The following is an 18,102-nucleotide window of genomic DNA, read 5'->3' on the forward strand; positions in this document are numbered from 1 at the left end:
GGGGGAGAAGGGCCTGGCAGTAGGAGTCTATCTCCTGCTCACAGTCCCTGATGGCACGCAGTCTCTGGACTGTGGCCTGGAGCTCCTCTAGCTGGCACACCAGAGACCCAAAGATATGGCCCCAAGACTTCATGTTATGCTCTCATTTTTCACTTTGTTGTTAGAGTTCATGGAAGTTCAGGAACAGAAGCACCACCTAATGCCAAGATGGCAAACCACATGCCAATTCCTTGCCCTTTGGCCCCAGCCAACATACCTCAGTTCTAACTGGAATTCCACCTTGCCACTCCATTCCTGCGTACCCGTAAAGCTTTGCCAATACAATTAATCCTTCAATGTCCCCTACTACTCCATTCCTGGGCTTCTTTTCAGAAGAGATCAACAGTCATAGTGCACTTGGCAAAACTGACTTACATACAAGAAAGCCTTGAATGAGACCTACTTATCACTCAAGTAGGAACTGAGCAGTAAATAAGCCTTTTGCACTCAGTTAGCTCATTCTGGATATAATTCTAAATATTGTGCATGTACAGTACAATACAATTGGCTCTTAGCACTCCCACACCCACTTTGAAAGCATGACCCACTCACCCAGTTTAGATCATTTGACGCTTAAAGTTTCTTTACTTAAACAAAATGAGGTAAGGCTGACTAACATTCCCTGCCTCTTGGCCTGTTTGCATTCTGTGACCAGTCAGCGCTCACCAATGTTATGGGATGCTGGCTCCATCTCTTCTATCTGAATGTGCCTGGCTCCAGCTGGAATCTCAAACATTTTCAAAACACCCGCTGAAAAATAAAAGAAAGAGAAGCATTCTGAAAACCAGCAGCACAGCAATAAGGTCTGAATCCTGTGGAATGCTCCCAACATGCTTTGATACTTCAATGAGAGAAGGATAGGGAGGAGTGTGTTTTAGTTGGTACTTCTGGCTTGTGCTTTTACGGTTGATAACAGGTTAGTTTAGATAACTCTGCATTTGCAAGGCAGCCCTACTTTGCTTCTCCAGGTCATGAGTACAGTGAAGCATTAAGGGACTGTTTGCAGAGATAACAGATAAGCTGTGATTTTATTAGCAAAGAGTCAAATTCAAAATATTCAGAGTCCATTCAGACAAGCATCCAATATTTGGAATCTAAGCTGATGCCTACTTGGAAATGAGGCTTTTCAGTCCTCCCATTATGCTTTTCTCTTGGTTTCTACCCCTGAACATTCTTCAAGACTTGTCCCACAGTCTCCTAACTCCTCTTCCAATGACACAGACCATTTGCTATCATTCTCTAAGCAATAATCCTAGTCTCCCACAGCATTATGGAACCTGGGTACACCCAAGTACTGTGCTCCCCTCTTCAGATAGAAGGGATGGGCAGCAGGCAAGAGTGCTGCAAGAGGGACCTGCAACATGGAGGCCAGATCCCTCTGCTCCCTATAAAGTCAAGCCAGAACAAGAGGTATTCAACTATATACAGATTTATTAATATATACAAGAATTAAGATAATTGCTATTAATAAACACAGACACACAGATATATAGAGATACACACACAGAGAGATATACAATTATCATATAATAGTATATCCTACAGATAAAAGCTGAAAGATTACACCCCTCTAGGTAGCCTCAAACAATGTGTTGATGAACAGTGGATTTAGAATAGGCAAACAACAGGTAAATACAGGTGAGCACAAAGAATTACAATTAAACAGCAGTCATAACACAAATATATATGGAAAGTCTGTATAACCATCAGGGAAGGGGTCCCAGCAGTGTCACTTAAGAAGTTTAAACTTACACTCTATTAAAGTACTAATATACAAAGTTAAAATGTCCACAAAATATAAGGCGCAGCGTCACAGACACGGAGGCACTCTCCCACAAAATATAAGGCACCTCAACAACAAATTAGATCAAGCTTCCCCAGGGATAAACTGCCCCACAGGTGGGGTAGATCCCCTCCCCTGTGGAAATCCCTTCCCCAACAACTCATGATTCCAGGGCCTGGATGGCTGGCCCTCATCCCCTTGGCCAAGTTGCTCCTCACGGGAGTGGCCTCCCAGGCCCCTTGCTCCCTTGGGCTGCCGCTCACAGGTGCCCCTGTGCACCGTCCTGTGCACTGAGGGCTCTACCTTCTGCTGGGGGTTGGAGGCCCAGGCCGCTTCACGCAGCACCAGGGCTCAATCCGTCTCCCAGACCCTCCATGCAGCGTTGCCTGGACCGAGTTCCCTGGCCACTTGTCAGAGATTGCAGACCCGAGCCACCTCAGGCTACTCCCAGGGTCTTGAGCTTCATGCACCGCTGCGTGCACAAGGTCCCGGCCACTCACCAGGGCTTTGCAGACCTCAGCTGCCTCATGCAGCTCCCAGGGTATGGGCTCCAGGCACAGAGCAGTGCACGAACACTGTGTTCCCTGCAGTGCAGCTGGGGACACAGCCGCTCGCCATTTCCACTCATGAAGAGGCATTTTCAGGCTCTTCAGAGCACTGGTTCTGCCCACTAGCCAGCTCACACCAGTTCTTTTTAACCCATCCTCTTCTCCATCCCTTGACCTGCCTCTCATGTGCTGGGCACGGAGCTCATTTATTCACTCCAGAGGCTCCACCCCAAAATGTTGTCTGACCTGCAAAGAGCAGGCTACAACCAAGCCGGGGGTCTCCTCTCTCTCCCACCCTCATCCCCACCCTCCCCCCACAGGGGCAGGGCAACCCCTTCCCAGTGTTACCTGATTAGTGGATGGGCTCCACCAATCACAATGAAGATTCTCTGAGCCCGGGCTGCAGGGCTGTATCTGTAAGTCTGCCACACTTACATGATCCTTCTCATCCCCTGGTTAGGTTCTCTGCTTTCTGAATGCTGACAGATGCACAGCTCCACTCTGGCACCACATGGCACCACTCTGGCACAACATGAGTTACAGTGACATTCACTGTTGGATCTGGGAAGTTTTGGGGATGAGCTCCAGTTCGGAGCAGCTGCATGTCTGCAGACTCTCTCCCCTAGCTTCACACCTTTAGAGCACCTTCATCTAAACCCTCATGTAATGAAGCACTCTACAGCCATGCCTTGACAAAAGCTCAGGGCTGCAGAGTGCTTTAAAAGCACTCAATCATGCGGCATGTAATGCGGATTCAGACTGTCACACAATCGAGCACTTTTAAAGGACTATGCAGCTCTGCACTTCTTTCAGGGCATGACTGTAAAGTGCTTCAGGGGACCAATTGAGCAACAAAACATCACTTCTGTCAACACTCTCTATGACTTCTCTGTGTCAGGCTGCATCGTTTGCTTCTAGAAACCCTGATTCCCTTTGCACCTTACTCCAAACCCTGAACCCTGCAAGAGATTAGACAAAGAAAGGCACATTATTCCCGCATAGACAGCATTCTGAATGCTCTTATATATGGCATTCTAAGCAAAACTCTCTACCCTTTTTTTCACTTCATTCACAGTGTTTAATTTGAAAGGTCAGAGTTCCTCTACAGAGATGCCACCACTCTCCGTCAGTTAAACCTCTGAAACTGGCAAGTATGGGGTTCAGATTGGTTTACAAAAACAACCTCAGAACTAGCTGTCTCTCACTGTCAACTAAATACAGCTGCTGCTAGTGGCCAGACAAGCAGGTTTTGTGCTCTGGGCAAACCCTGCAGGAGAATGGGCTTGCAGGGGGAATCGTTCCAAGGGCAGGGACATGTACAGCAGTTTTACCCATTCCCTGGTGTCTGCTGTTGCTGTTACTGCAGCCACCACATGCTCTGCCTACCCCAGCTCTTGCTCTTAGAGGAGAAGCAGCATTGATGTGTCTATGCACCAGCTGCTGCTGCAAGAAAAATGCTGTGGAGCTGGTCTTACCTACCAAGGTACAGACTCTGTTGGGGGATGGACAATTCTGGCTGCTGGTCTAGGCTGACATGCAAAGGCTGCTGCTTCAGTGCTGCTGTTATCAACACTGGCTAAATTAAAACTAGTTCAGATGTGCCTACAGATTGCAGCTACTGCCAGGACTCCTCCTCAGTGCACCACAGGCATGCATTTCACCTTGCCATCTGTACTGTACAGCAGGTAATCTACTGTGTGATGTAAGTGCTGCAACTTCCAAGTGGCCACCCCAGGAAACTCCAAAGCCGGTGTGCTACACTGGTCTAGCCTGGTCATGGTAACTGCTTGAATCATCATAAACAAACAGATAACAGACAGGCAGAAAGAAGCAGATATTATAAACAGCATCTTTAACTGAGTAGCAAAATGGTTACTGGGTACTGCTGAGACTTGTCACTGGGGCACATGCAATGGGCCATAACCAACTGGCTTCAACAGGTGGGCATCCAGTAAAATCATTAAAGGCATGTCAACTGACATCAGTTGAGGATGGGACCAATGGACACTGACCATTTGAATACATGCCCAGCACTTAGATGTCAAATTGCAGGGCTTTAAAATAGTTTGCCAAATAGTAAAACAAAGGGCTAGATTTCTTTCTTTTTTAAATGTAAATTATGAGACCAATATTAAATGCCCTAATAAGTAACAGGAACAGCATTAGACAGCACTCTGAGACTGCAGTAAGTAGCATTTCTGGGTAGCAAGCTGTAGTTCAGCAGCCATTTCCCCTTTCTGTCTGTCTGCTCTGGTTGTCTAGTGCCTACCACAGGCAGGTCTGGTCCATGACTATGGATACTGGATTATGCTAAATGCTAAATAAATAATGCAAAATGATAAGATCCATTTGTACTTGTATGTGTAGGGCCAAACTGTGCTTTCACCTACACCAGTGTAAATCTGGATTTCAAAATAGGAATGCTAGCTTTATGAAGGCCCAGCGAAGGACAGATGCTTGCCCCCCAACATGCTACATTTCTTACAAGCTAATACATATTTAAACAGTCCACTTCCTGTACTATGGGGATGTATTCTTACCTGGCTCCTTGGGAGTTTTAATCAAAGTCCCTTTCACTGTCCGACAGTGGGAATTGTCACCCCCACAAACACCACACTTGTCATCCTGCTTCAGAGAGCCAATTTCTTTGTCACACCCGACATGCTGTCACCAGAGAGGGAAAGAAATAAAAGAAATAGGGTCACATGTACAGAGAGATTCAGAATACATGGCAGGCATCACACCCTAAAGCTATTTTGGGGCTTTAGCTATGTTGTACAGCTACAACATAGATGAGGGTGAGAGAAATCACATAGATTTCTACCAGCTGTTGAGTCATTCTCATGAAGGCTGCACTCTGGCCTCCACTTCATTTGACCCCCCAACCTGGCACTCCTTCTCCTTTCTTCCCTCAGTGGAAGTCTTCAGAGATGAATTGTTCAGTTTTGATTCCCACCTCAGATAGAAGCCTCAGCCCATGCACCAACATATTCATTTTCTTCCAGATAAAAGACAGACACGCATGCACACACAGCTTCTCTACCAGGTTAAGTGCTAAGCGAGCCTGTTTAAGTAACAGCATATCTGACCTTTTCCTTTATTTTGTTTCAGACAATGCATCAGCTTATAGAGCTCCAATGAAAAGTCTATGGTAAGTGTAAATTTTTTTAAGTTTCCACTGCCTTCAAGAAATGTGCGTACTCTTTGTCTTTGTCTTTGCCTTGCCCGCCCAAGCACTCTTATTTGGAAAGAAGACAAGTAAAATTGAAAATCAGTAGACTTAGTATTTAGCAACATACCACACACTCTCCCCGGACACACACACTGTAGGGGTCTCTGTAGCTGCATCTGGTACCATCGTGAACAACTTGGTTCATGAATACCACATCTCCTGTTCCCTCAGACCGACAAATCAGCTCACACTTCTGAGCATCTGAAACAACAAAAGATATTGAGGAGCCCATGCTTGTAGCAATTCTTTAGAATCAATAAATAAAACCCTACTTCAAGTGGGTGAAGTTCCAATCTTGAATACAGTTGGGATGTTTTCAAGACCTGCCTGTCTTTTTATTGTGTATAATGACTTCCTATATTTACTATTTAATGCTATGTATTCTAGCAGCACACTTATGGAAGTGTGACTCTGGAGGTGCCAGCAAATGAACAATCATGGAGAATGTGTCTGCGCAAGTCAGACTTTCTTCAATGTGAAACAATTAGGAGGGTGAATGAAAGACCACATTCTGCCATGGACATACATGCAAAGTCGCTTTGATTCTGCTGTCAGCAATTCCTCAATATGAGGATGACAGTTTTATTCCAATCAATTTGTGTATTCTCACAACTGAAAATCCATCAAAACAGCTGGAATTATAGGGTCACTTGTTGCCTTTATTCAATGAGAGTTGGGCCTGCTGGAGTGATAAACATTATTTTTAAAAGTGTGGGTGGATATATTTACATTTAATAAGAAAAGCAGATTCTCTTCTTTCTTTCAAGACCTGACTGATAGAAAAGAATGGAGGAGATGTCAGAGTGCTAGTTATAGTTTTCTTATGCTGTTGGCTTGTCTGTGCCAGTTGCAATCCTGGTATAAGCCAAAGTAACTTATGGGTCACTAACTTATGCCAATGGCATATGGTCTCTCTATTTGAAAACCCTTTTTCCACTGACTCCCCTGGCTCTATATTCAGTGGTCTTTATTTCCCTGCTATATATCACACCCTATGCAAACAGCATTTTCCTGATGTACTTTAGATGCTTGTGATCAGCTCTCACAGTGGAAACCAAATGACAGTATCCAGGTTCTGCAGTCTATATTATCAAAAACACCATCACATGTGGCACAAACTACCAGCCTCATCCAAAGATAGCTTGGACTTAGCTACCTTCAAAGCCCACAAAACAAACATGAGTCAGTTCATTGACTGCTTGGCATTAGCACTGCCTGGCAAATTGGGCCATCTCCACTCACCATCATGATGCTCATAGGGAAGCCAGGTGTGCTTGGAGTTCTGATGGGTATAGTAAGAGTTGCGCTTGGAGCACTGTTGGGCACGGAAATCCTCATATGGTCCACGGCACTCTTCAGTATTGCAGATCTGGTACTCATAAGTGGATCCAGGGCAATTTCGCCCACCATAAGCTGGTCTACAGAATAAATCCAGTGGGAAAAGAATCATTTTGAGTATTTGAAAAAGAGGCATTCAAGCCTGATACAACTCAATAGAACCAGAGATCTACAACAGTATAAGAACTCATTAATTCATACAGCAATGCCTAGAGACCTCCATAGATCACCAGTCACTTTTAACATCTGGACTCTCCCTGAATCCAAAACAGACTACCAACACATTCAAGGACACAGACGCACATGCGCTTATTCTTTGTAAGTCATTTAAAGAAATAAAATCAGCACTGAAAGTGGTTGACCAATAACTACTTTATGCTAGTGTGAGGGTCTCTGTGAACATCTCACATTCCTGTCCTCTGCCTGCTGACCAAAGAAGTGGGAAAAATTGCACATGTGTTCCCATGACTGCCAGCTGCTATTATCAGATCACCAAGACAAGAGATTGTGTTTAATCTCTTTAAAGCCAGTATGCCTTGACAGTGTTTCTTTAAAGCAAGTGCTCTGCTGGAAGGAGGAAGGCGTCCAGCCCAGCTGGATTACATGTGCAGGAGAAGGGCAGGTAGCTCTACATTAAAACTAACAGACTACAGATGGGCTATTTAACGAAAACTGAAAATTCAGAGCTCTAATCCAATGGGAGTTGGAAATCCAACTCCCTTAGATTCATTTTTAAATCTCATGCTAACATCTACCACTGAACTCAGCCAACCCAAGATAATCAAGCAGACTGCCTAGAGCATCTACATATGCTATGGGGTGAAAGGGGGAGGGGGTGGCTTTAATTAGAGTGGCTTCAAGAGCCACTATAAAGGGCCTGCAGCGTCATATGTATTCAGCATCCCCACTCTTCAGAATGATGACACCACCATTTTGAAGTGTGGGAATGCTGAATGCACATGAACCAGAGGCTGCCGGAGCATGCTAATTAGCACACTCCAACAAACTCGATTAATCAAGTCTGTTTGATTAATCAATTAGCTCAATTAATCAAACTTAATCAATTAGCACACATCAGAGCAGATGTCTGGCACATGTATAGGTGCCTCAAAGGTGCAAGTCCCTGGAAAATGGAATGTCCATTTAATGTTGTGACATGTACTGTGCTGTGTACACATGGTACTCCCTCTTTCTGGCTTCCTCAACTTCACAGAGGAACTCTTTCTTTCCATGTGACTATCCTCCTGAAGGAAGGAGAAGGAGCTTCCTGTTTTCTGCCAGTTACAATTTTACAGTGACCAAAAGAATCACCAGAAGGCCAAACTTACGGTGGGTTGTTGCAGCTCCTGCTGCGGGAGCGGACCCCACCCCCACATGTCCTAGAGCAGGAACCAAACTTGGACCAGGAACTCCAGCTGCCATCCTGGCTGTAAGGCTGTTCTGAAGTCTTCCAGATGCAGTGACCCTTGAAACACCACTGGAACAGAAGGAAAAACATGCATTACCTGACCACCTGCCTCTTCATAGTCATCCAGCTTTATCTGAGAACAGCTCTAACTTCATGGGAGCACCATGGTCTGGAAATCATTTTTCCCACTGTCACTGGTGAGATGAATGTGAAGGACATTGACAACCGTAACGTAAGAAAGCCTTAATGTAATTGTCCCAGGGAAAGAAGTAACAAGGGGTACCTACCAGCAGCAGGAGACACAGCACAGCAGGAGTGGAAGAAAGAGCCCACGCAGCTCTTCAGCCGCCTCTTCATTCAATTAAGGCTGGCCAGTGATGTCAGCTTCAGACACTGGCCAGCAGAAATAAAAATGGCGGCTGATGCCATGGAGGGAAGGAGGGAGAGCAGCACGAAAGGGAAGCTGCAGCCACCACAGAGAGAGGAAAAGATCCTCCCCATGGGACCCATGGAGCCTGATGAGCTGGGGGCAGATGCTGGCCATGCAGGGCAGAACGCCCCAACAGGAACTCGCACAGGACGGCAAGGGAGCAACAGGCACAGCCCATGAATGACCGCTGGGTGAACCACGGGCCACTGAGTACACTCGACGACCAACCCCGCCTACTGAGGAACAACAGGAGAGAACAGGGGAGGCGACTTGAGGGGGAGACATCTGCTCAGTCTGCAACATGAGTCTGTAAGGCGCCTTATGTCTAACACCAGAGCAAAAGTCGCATGAAAACGACTATTTGAGGCCCGGCAGCCACAGATTGGTGCATTGGCCGGGAACGCCTCAGGGGGCGCAGGTGGGAACCACCCAGCAGACATGCAACCTACTGAGATGGCTCCAGCAGACCTGTTGGGACAGAACCTGCAGGCCTTGACACAGATTGTGGGTTCGCAGCAGCAAATATTGGAACGGCAGCAAGATTGGATGCGGCACGGCCTGTCGGCCTTTAAAATGTCCAAGATGACATCTGAAGATGACCTGGAGGCGTATATCGAGGCCTTTGAGTGTCACGCAGTTATCATCAGCCTCGACAAAGGATACCGGGCCAGCCAACTGGGGGCCTTGTTGTTGGGTAAGGCCCAAGCAGCCCACAGGGCCTTGACCCAGGAGGAAGCTCAAGACTACGAGGCAGTCAAAGCCGCTATTCTCTATCACCTAGAGATCAGCCCAGAACACTACTGGCGACTCTTCCGGTCCAAGAAGAGGGCAGAGGAGAGGTGACCGTGGTTGTTACTCCAACGACTCCGTGATCTCTTTGGGAAATGGATCAATCTGGTGACGGTACGCTTGCAATCCTTGTGGATAAAATCGTGTTGGAACAATTCATGAACGATTTGGAAAAGAGGACACAGCGCTGGGTCCGCAGCACTCCCCGGAGTCCTGTGATGAAGCACTGAAGCTGGCTGAGGCCTTCACAGCCTCGGAGTTGCACTACCCGTGAGAGAAACACGGGACCATGCCACCGGTGCCAGTGACAAGAGAGGCGGAGCGATGGAAAACCAGTTATAGGACCCTGGGGGGGATATGGTATGCTACCGCTGTGGCCAGATGGGACACTTTGCGTGGGAGTGTCCAGGGCGTGCCTCCGAGAGGTGGCGATCACATGGCCCCTCACGAGGGGTGGTCAAGTCCCCTAAGGAGTCCATTCAGGGGGAGCCCATGGATTGTAGCTTTGGAGCAGGGGGTGAGAGCCCGGTATGGGGATGCCCAGTAGTAAGGGCCTGGATCAAGGGGCACCCGGTGTGGGCTGTGTTAGATTCCAGTTGCGCTCAGTTGCTTGTTAAGGCCAACCTTTTGAAAGATATCCCCAATTGCTGGGTGAAGCTGGTAAGGGTGTCTTGCCTTCATGGGGAAAAGCAGAAAATACATTGAGTGTGGGCAAATCTCAGAGTTATGGAATACCAAGGGGAGTTGTTGGTGGGCCTTGCACCCCGTCTAGCTTGCGACATGCTCCTGGGCTGAGACTGGGCTCCACTATACGATGTCATGGATCGGGTGCAAAATGTCGAGGTAGTTCACAGAGCCTTAAAGATGCGAGGGGGTGGCTCGGTGACTCAGAGGAAGGAGGGGGATGCAATGAGGGAGATGGTGATGCTGTGGCGGACCTCCAAGACATTGCCAGTAACCCAACAGTTCCGGCAAGCGCAGGAAGAAAATCCTAAACTACAGGAACTGTGGACACAGGCGGGAGGTGATTCTCAACAGCCTGCATCAGTCTCCAACCCCAGGATTCATTTTGAGGTGAGACACAACCTCTTGTATCGGGTCCAAACTGGCAGGGTGGATAAGGAAGACAGAGTACAACTAGTGGTGCCCTCTTGCTTTTGGAAGGCGGTGTGGCAATTGGCACACGCCAATCCAGTCAGGGGTCATTGTCAAGTATCTCCATTACTTGCAGAGCTGTAGGACACCACCTGCCAGTCGACTCAAGTGAGACGTTTTCTAATTGGAGCTCTACACATCCACGTTTCACCTGTCACAACTTGGTGTTAAAGGAGTTGGTTCAGTACCTGGTTGTGTAGTCCCATTAGTCATCCCACCGTCATCCCACGAAGGTCCTACGTTCCTGAGGGCTCCACCATCCCTACACCCTCACCCATTCCACCGTGATCTGATTAGCCAGTTGGTCTTTCAACTTGACCTCCATTCCAAACAAAAACAGGAAAACAAGAAAACAAAACCAGGCACTCCTGGCCTGGGTTATTGCTCCGGCTACTTTTAGCCGAGAGCAAACAAAATTGACTTTTGTGAGGTCAGTCCCTCTTTTCTGCCCCTTTCCTCTCTTTGGTGGCTCTCTCTCAGCCTCTTGTTGAGGTTGTCATGATTCCCCTTATCACATTAGGTCCATCAGTGACACCATTTTGGCTTGTACCACTTTTAGGGACTTTACGGTACCACAACTCTATAGTGCCCCTCTATTAGGTACTTTACAGTACAAAACTCTGCTGGATCCGCCAGATCCCGGTGTGGTAACAAACAGTTTTAAGCCCCACCAGGTCAGCAGTCCTTGCTTTGAGTTCCCTCTGTGAGGCTTACTCTCTGCAAGAATCTCCTACTGGCTCTCCACGTCACTCTCAGAGTTCCCTGCAGCATGTGTCAGCTCATTCCTCCTCCTCCTTCTGGTTCTTCGCTCTCCCTCCTTGCCTGTTCCAGGCTCTTCTTTATACCAGCATTGGAGCTCCCTGCCCCTCCTCTCCAGAAACACCTGGGTAAAGGAGATTTCTGCTGGGCTCTTTGGGGCTGTGGACCTAGGGCTGCTGAGCCTTTGTTTAGCCCTTATGTTTTGAAGCCCTGTGACTCTTTCTCTTTCTCACAGTCATATGGGGAGGGATCAAACCATGGACAAGATATCCCGGTGGTTTTTCTAGCCAAGGATGAGAGAAGACATGGCCTGTCAATGCGCGGGGTGCCCCCTGTACCAAAAGGCAAGGGAAGACTGGGCACCCCAAGCCCCAATAAGACCAATGCCCGTAATCAACCTGCACTTTTCACGAATTGCCGTGGACGTCGTTGGGCCGCTACCTCGCAGCAGTAGTGGGTACCAGTATATACTGGATATATGCAACTAGATTGTGGATTATGCAACTAGATACCCCGACGTGGTGCCCTTAAGGTCTGTAATGGCTCCTCAGACTGCGGAGGAGTTGGTGAAGTGGATAGCTCACATGGGGATTTCGCATGAGATTCTGATGGACCGGGGCAGAACTTTATGTCTGAAGTCCTACAGGGGGTGTGTCAAACCCTGCGGATCAAACATCTGTGAACGTCTGTTTATCACCCCCAGACCAATGGATTAGTAGAGTGATTAAAGGGACCCTGAAAAAGGTGTTGAGACAATGCATATGGGGTGACCCACGACATTGGGATCTGATGCTCCCACTGGCCTTGTTCTTGCTCAGGGATGCCCCATCAGAGTCTCTAGGGTATTCTCCTTTTGAACTTGTATTAGGCCACCAACCACGGGCTCATTGCAGATCCTCTGAGAAGATTGGGAACGTGGCCCCACGGTTGTCTCCAACCCATCAAGATATCAACAAGCATTCCAACGCCATGTCCAGAGCGCAAGAGAACTGGCTTCAGACAATTTGCGACAGGCCCAGCAATGACTGAAAGAAAAGTATGATTCACACTTGAAGGAACAGGAGTTTCAACCGGGGCAGAAGGTACTGGTTCTGTTACCCACCTCACATAGCAAACTGCTAACCCAGTGGCAAGGGGCATTCAAATTTCTACTAAAAGTCTGCCCGGTTGACTACGAGGTTTACCGCCCACGTCACCAGCGAAAGAGACAGATTTACCACATTAATCTGTTACAGGAATGGCAACAACCTGAAGGGTGGGCTGCGTTCATGGAACAGACAGCAGATGACCTTGGACCTCAAGAAGTCAACACAGGCCCAGGGGTCCCAGAGCCTTTGAAGGACCTGCATAAGTGATGAGCTAACTGCAACACAAAACATTGAAATGCAGAACCTCCTTGAGGAATTTAAGGAGGTATTTTTGGAGGATCCCGGATGGATAAGAGACACATACCACTCCATCCATACACCCCCCAGGCGCAATTGTGCGGGATTGGTGGTGGCCGATACCCCATCATCTAACAGAAGAGGTACGTAAAGAGGTGGAAAAGATGCAGGCACTTAGTGTCATTAAGCCCTCCCAAAGCCGTTGGCGAAGTTCCCTAGTACCGGTACAGAAGCCAGATGGGACCTTAAGGCTTTGTGTGGATTACCGAAGGTTAAACAAAATAGCTACATTTGATGCCTTCCCCATGCCTCATGTAATGGAATTAGTGGAATGAATTGGGACAGCTCGGTTCGTAACTATCTTAGACCTGGCCAAGGGATATTGGCAGATCCCCAGGCGGCCGCGCGACTGCCCCAAAACGGCCTTTGGAACACCCTGGGGTCTATATGAGTTTGTAAAGATGCCGTTTGGACTGCACGGGGCCGCCACCACCTTCCAACAGCTAATGGAGTGCATTCTGGTGCCACACACAGAATATGCAGTGGCGTACATCGACAACATTGTCATATTCACGAAATCACAGGGCCAGAACCAACAAGCCCTCAGAGCCGTATTGACCGAATTAAGAAGGGCAGATTTGACCACGACCCCCTGCAAGTGCATGATCACTCACAGACACACAAAGTACCTAGCGTTCCTCATGGGACAAGGGACCATCCGAACTTTGGAGGATAAGGTCAAAGCTATCCACACCTTTCAAGCCCCGCAAACACTCAAACAGTTACGATCCTTCCTGGGCCTGGTGAATTACTATCGTAGATTCGTCCCACAATTCTCAAAAATAGCATCACCTCTGTCAGAGGCCCTAAAGGGGTCAAACCGGAAGGGGGTCAAATGGAAGGGGAAGATGTTACAAAGTTTTCGGGCCTTAAAAAAGGTCCTACGCGAAGATGTGATCATACACATCCCTAATTTTGATAAACCCTGTACATTACAGACGGACACCTCTGAAATCGCTATCAGGGCAGTACTGACCCAACGAGACACGGGCATGGAACAACCCATGGCCTATGCAAGTCAGAAATTGCTGCCAGCCAAAACTAGGTACGTGACAATCGAACAAGAATGCCTTGCTATCCGGTGGGTGGTGGAGCTCTTTTGTTATTACTTACTGGGGAGGGAGTTTATATTCATCACTGACCATGCGCCCCTTAAATGGCTCAGCTCTGCCAAAACTGATAATGCACGAATGAGGTGGGCATTGGCATTGCAACCTTTTTAGTTCCATAGAATAAGTTCCATATAATATACTGTCCCAGGAATGACAACATAATGGCTGACTTCTTGTCTAGTGTGATGAGGGCTCGAGACGAGGCATCTATCGGCAAGGGTGTCGGCCCCCTTATATGACCACAGGTAACGAAGGCACGCATCTCGCGGAACCGCCACAAAGCAGCTGGCGGGGAGGGTTATGTCCCAGGGAAAGAAGTAATGAGGGGTACCTACCGGCAGCAGGAGATGCAGCATAGTGGTGGGGAAGGAAGAGCCCACGCAGCTCATCAGCCGCCTCTTCATTCAATTAAGGCTGGCCGGTGACGTCACCTTCAGACGCCAGCTGGCAGAAATAAAAGTGGTGGCTGATGTCGCACAGGGAAGGAGGGAGAGCAGCACAAGAGGGGAGCTGCAGATGCCACAGGGAGAGGAAAGGATCCTCCCCACGGGACCCATGGAGCCTGATGAGCTGGGGGGCAGACGTTTGCCGTGTGGGGCAGAACACCCCGACAGGAGTACGCACAGGATGGCAAGGGAGCAACAGGCATGCCGGCCACAGGGCTGGAACCAGAGCTGCACCCAGAGTCCAAGCAGACCCCAGGTGGGAGTATTGGGATGACCAGGGCGAGGAGGGAGACATGCCAGAGGCAGAAGACCCCGGGAGAGCCCCGAGGGGTTTACAATCAGGGCGGGTATCGCCGCCGGTCCCAGCCGGGCCAATGGGAGAATAGGAGTGAATCCTAGAAGCGACGGACCAGAAGTAAAGCGCTGCTCCCCCAACTAGAGCCAGGGGAAGGACAGTAAGGGAGCAGGGTGCAGCCACATCAGGAAGTGGCTCATTATTCTGTGTTTTGTTAATATGTTTTATTTAGTTACCCCGTGCGAAGAGGAAGAGTGGAAAGTGTGGGTATCCCCAAGGAACAGGGCCAAGGAGGAGCCTTGGACATTTTTTTTTGTGTTTCCCCGAAATAAGGGGTGGAGGCAAGGAGGGTCGAGGGGCAGGCTCACATGGGTGAACTTGGCCATAGGCATCTAGACGCCAAGCCGTGAGGCGTTATCCTACCAGAGAGGATGAGGCCAACGGAAGGACAACATGCTGAAGGAGGCATGAGGCTGGGGTGTAGGGCTGGTGGAGCCCTGTGAATGACCGCCGGGCAAACCACAGGCCACGAGTACACTTGATGACCAACCCCACCTACTGAGGAACAACAAGTTGTGGCATGCAAGAATGGGGGAGGTGACTCGAGGGAGAGACATCTGCTCGGTCTGCAACATGAGTCTGTAAGGCGCCTTACATCTAACACCAGGGCGAAGGTCGCATGAGAACGACTATTCGAGGCCTAGCAGCCACAGTAATAAACAAAGGTCTCAAGGGATTTGGATGGCATGGAGTTAATAAAATAATGGCCCCATCAGTTCCAGAAAGCCAAATCCAAATCCTGACATAGGTCACATGTGAAAGGCAAGTTGTTCTGCTGCCTTCCTCCTCATCTCCAGTTGTTCATAGACCATTAGGTAAAAACTAGCCTTTCTTCAGAAGAGAGCTGGAAATGGGACAGCAGGATTCACTGTGTGGGTGTGTCCCAGGAGTCACACAGGAAAGGACTATAAAGGCCAGGATTGAGGTTCACTTGGAGAACTTTAATGTGGGGGGTTCACACAGCTCTTGCTTCTGTTCTGCTCATTCCTTACTAATGCAATGGACTTTTCACTCTCACAAACACAGAACTTAGAAAACCTCATAACAGAATCTCTCCCAAAAAAGAGATTAATCTTCATGAACTTTAACTGAGGTCCTGACCTCAACCACAGTCAAGCAGTACACATCTAAGTTCATAAGCAGGTGCTGGGGCTGCCCTACATTATAATGGTTGCTCAAGAGTGGAGGGGATCCACAGCAGTGCTGGATAAATATAGAGGTGTCCTGACCATGCCTCCCTCCCCACATCTATCTCCTGTGTGCTGGCAGCAAGGTAGGGAAAATTGAAAGATGCGCCAGTACTAGGATGATCCTTTTGCACTGGTTGTGCAATGTCCACACCCAATTTCCAGCAATGCAATGGCACAAAGAGACATCTTCTCTTCCCAGGACCTGAGTCACAGGTTTGGTTGAATCTGGTTTGGGGCTTGATTTCACTGCATCTTATTATTAATGATTGCAGGATATACCCCTCTGCTGTCATGTGACTGGCTATTGTCTCATATTTTTAAACTGTCCCAGCTTCATGTTTAAACAGGCAGGAAAATGATCAAATCCTACCACTTTGCCACAAAAGCAGGAGTTGGAAATACTTCAGGAGTGGCAGACCAAAATTATCCAGTTCAGACTGAGGTAGGCTGGCCCTTCTGACCTGGCTCCTTGATGCTGCCACTACCATCACAGCTGTTTCTCCTCACTACCCAGCCACCACCACTTCTTTCTGCCACCAAGCCACCATGCAGGCAAAGGCCCCCACTGCAGAAACACCATCAAAGCCTCCCAATTGTCAAAATACAGCTGAAGTTGTGGCTTCATAAGCTGGATAAAACAACTCTGTGGACTGGATCTGAATAGGTTGCCAACCCTTGAACAAGAGGACTGAGTTGCTCTTTGGCCAGGACTAACAGTACAAAAATGCCTCAAAAGGAACACTGTCAAGTAGCTTACCCTCAGAATCTGCCTGTCCTCAAGAACTGTTGGAAAATGATGAAACTACCTTCCAGTTTCTAAACAGGCAGAGCTGGCTCTCAGCTGAGCAAATATGTCATAGTTCAAATGAGGTCATATATTAACATGCTAATTTACACCAGCTGAGGACTAAATCTGATTCAGTGTGTGCGTGAGTGCATTTAAATCTCACGGACATGAATGACCAGTGGCCATTCTGTATTTCAGTTTCTCAGATACATTCACATACTTTTGCTACAGTACTGCAGAAACAGAAAGAGCAAGTGTAGATTGTTACCCAGGAATATACCAATTTTGCTAGAAGATGCTAATTGACAAACACATGGCATTAGAGCATCCTTGTGGAAAACAGGCCCTTTAAAATCCTTTTACTGAAGCTGTTTTGGGGTTCAGAGAATGGCTTTCCCTCAACTCTTAACCCACCCAGTCCAGACCCTCCAGCCTGAATCATATTAGTAATGTTTATTAGCATTGCAGTAGGCAGTCTGCACCTGAACTGGATAAATCTGTTGGTATTCATTCAAGTTTCTCAGCTTTTTACATATTCTCAATTTTAAGTTCCATGGACTAATAAAGCAAGAATAGTCAAGCACGAATTTAAAGACCTTCCTCAGCCCTTCTGCAAGCAAAATGCTCATCTCAAGAAGAATAATCAAAAACACAAATACAAAACGTGTGACACCTGGCTGGATGGCAGCACTATGGAAAAGGACTTGGGAGTTTTGGTAGATAACAGACTCACTATGAGCCTGCAGTGTGATGCAGCCACACAAAAAGTGAGTGCAGTTTTAGGATGCATCAATACAGTCACCTAATAGAAGTGTTAAATGAAAGACATGGGAGCTAATGCACCTGGGGAGGAAGAACCAGCAGCATACCTACAGGCTGGGGAACTCCCTTTTCATCAGTGCAGAGGCAGAAAAGGATCCTGGAGTCATCATTGATGCCAAGATGAACATGGGCCGGCAGTGTGGGATGTGGGCACGCTAGAAGGGAGGAGTAGGCTGCAATCAGACCTAGACAGGTTACAGGGGTGGGCGGATGAGAATAGGATGGGATTCAACACCGACAAGTCCAAAGTGATGCACCTGGGGAGGAACAACCAGCACCATACCTACAGGCTGAGGAACTCCATTCTTGTTGGTACAGAGGCAGAAAAGGATCTTGGAGTCATCATTGATGCTAAGATGAACATGGGCCAGCAGTGTGGGGATGCAGTCAGGAAGGCCAACCGTACCTTGTCATGCATCCACAGATGCTTCTCGAGCAGGTCCAAGGAGGTGATTCTTCCCCTC

General features: G+C 48.0%; 1 protein-coding gene across 1 annotated transcript in view; it reads right to left on the reverse strand.

The window, feature by feature from the left end:
• Positions 1-18,102, reverse strand: part of ADAMTS14 (ADAM metallopeptidase with thrombospondin type 1 motif 14) — a gene marked incomplete at its 5' end in the record, with an annotated part of 139,661 nt that overhangs the window by 16,649 nt on the left and 104,910 nt on the right. Inside the window, 5 exons of the mRNA XM_019538550.1 lie at positions 706-789; positions 4,911-5,034; positions 5,670-5,803; positions 6,845-7,020; positions 8,269-8,417. Coding sequence (XP_019394095.1) covers positions 706-789; positions 4,911-5,034; positions 5,670-5,803; positions 6,845-7,020; positions 8,269-8,417 — 667 coding nt within the window. The remainder of the gene's footprint in view (positions 1-705; positions 790-4,910; positions 5,035-5,669; positions 5,804-6,844; positions 7,021-8,268; positions 8,418-18,102) is intronic.

This window comes from Crocodylus porosus, unplaced genomic scaffold (assembly GCF_001723895.1).
Source record: "Crocodylus porosus isolate Cpor-Errol unplaced genomic scaffold, CroPor_comp1, whole genome shotgun sequence".
NCBI classification, from domain to species: Eukaryota; Metazoa; Chordata; order Crocodylia; family Crocodylidae; genus Crocodylus; species Crocodylus porosus.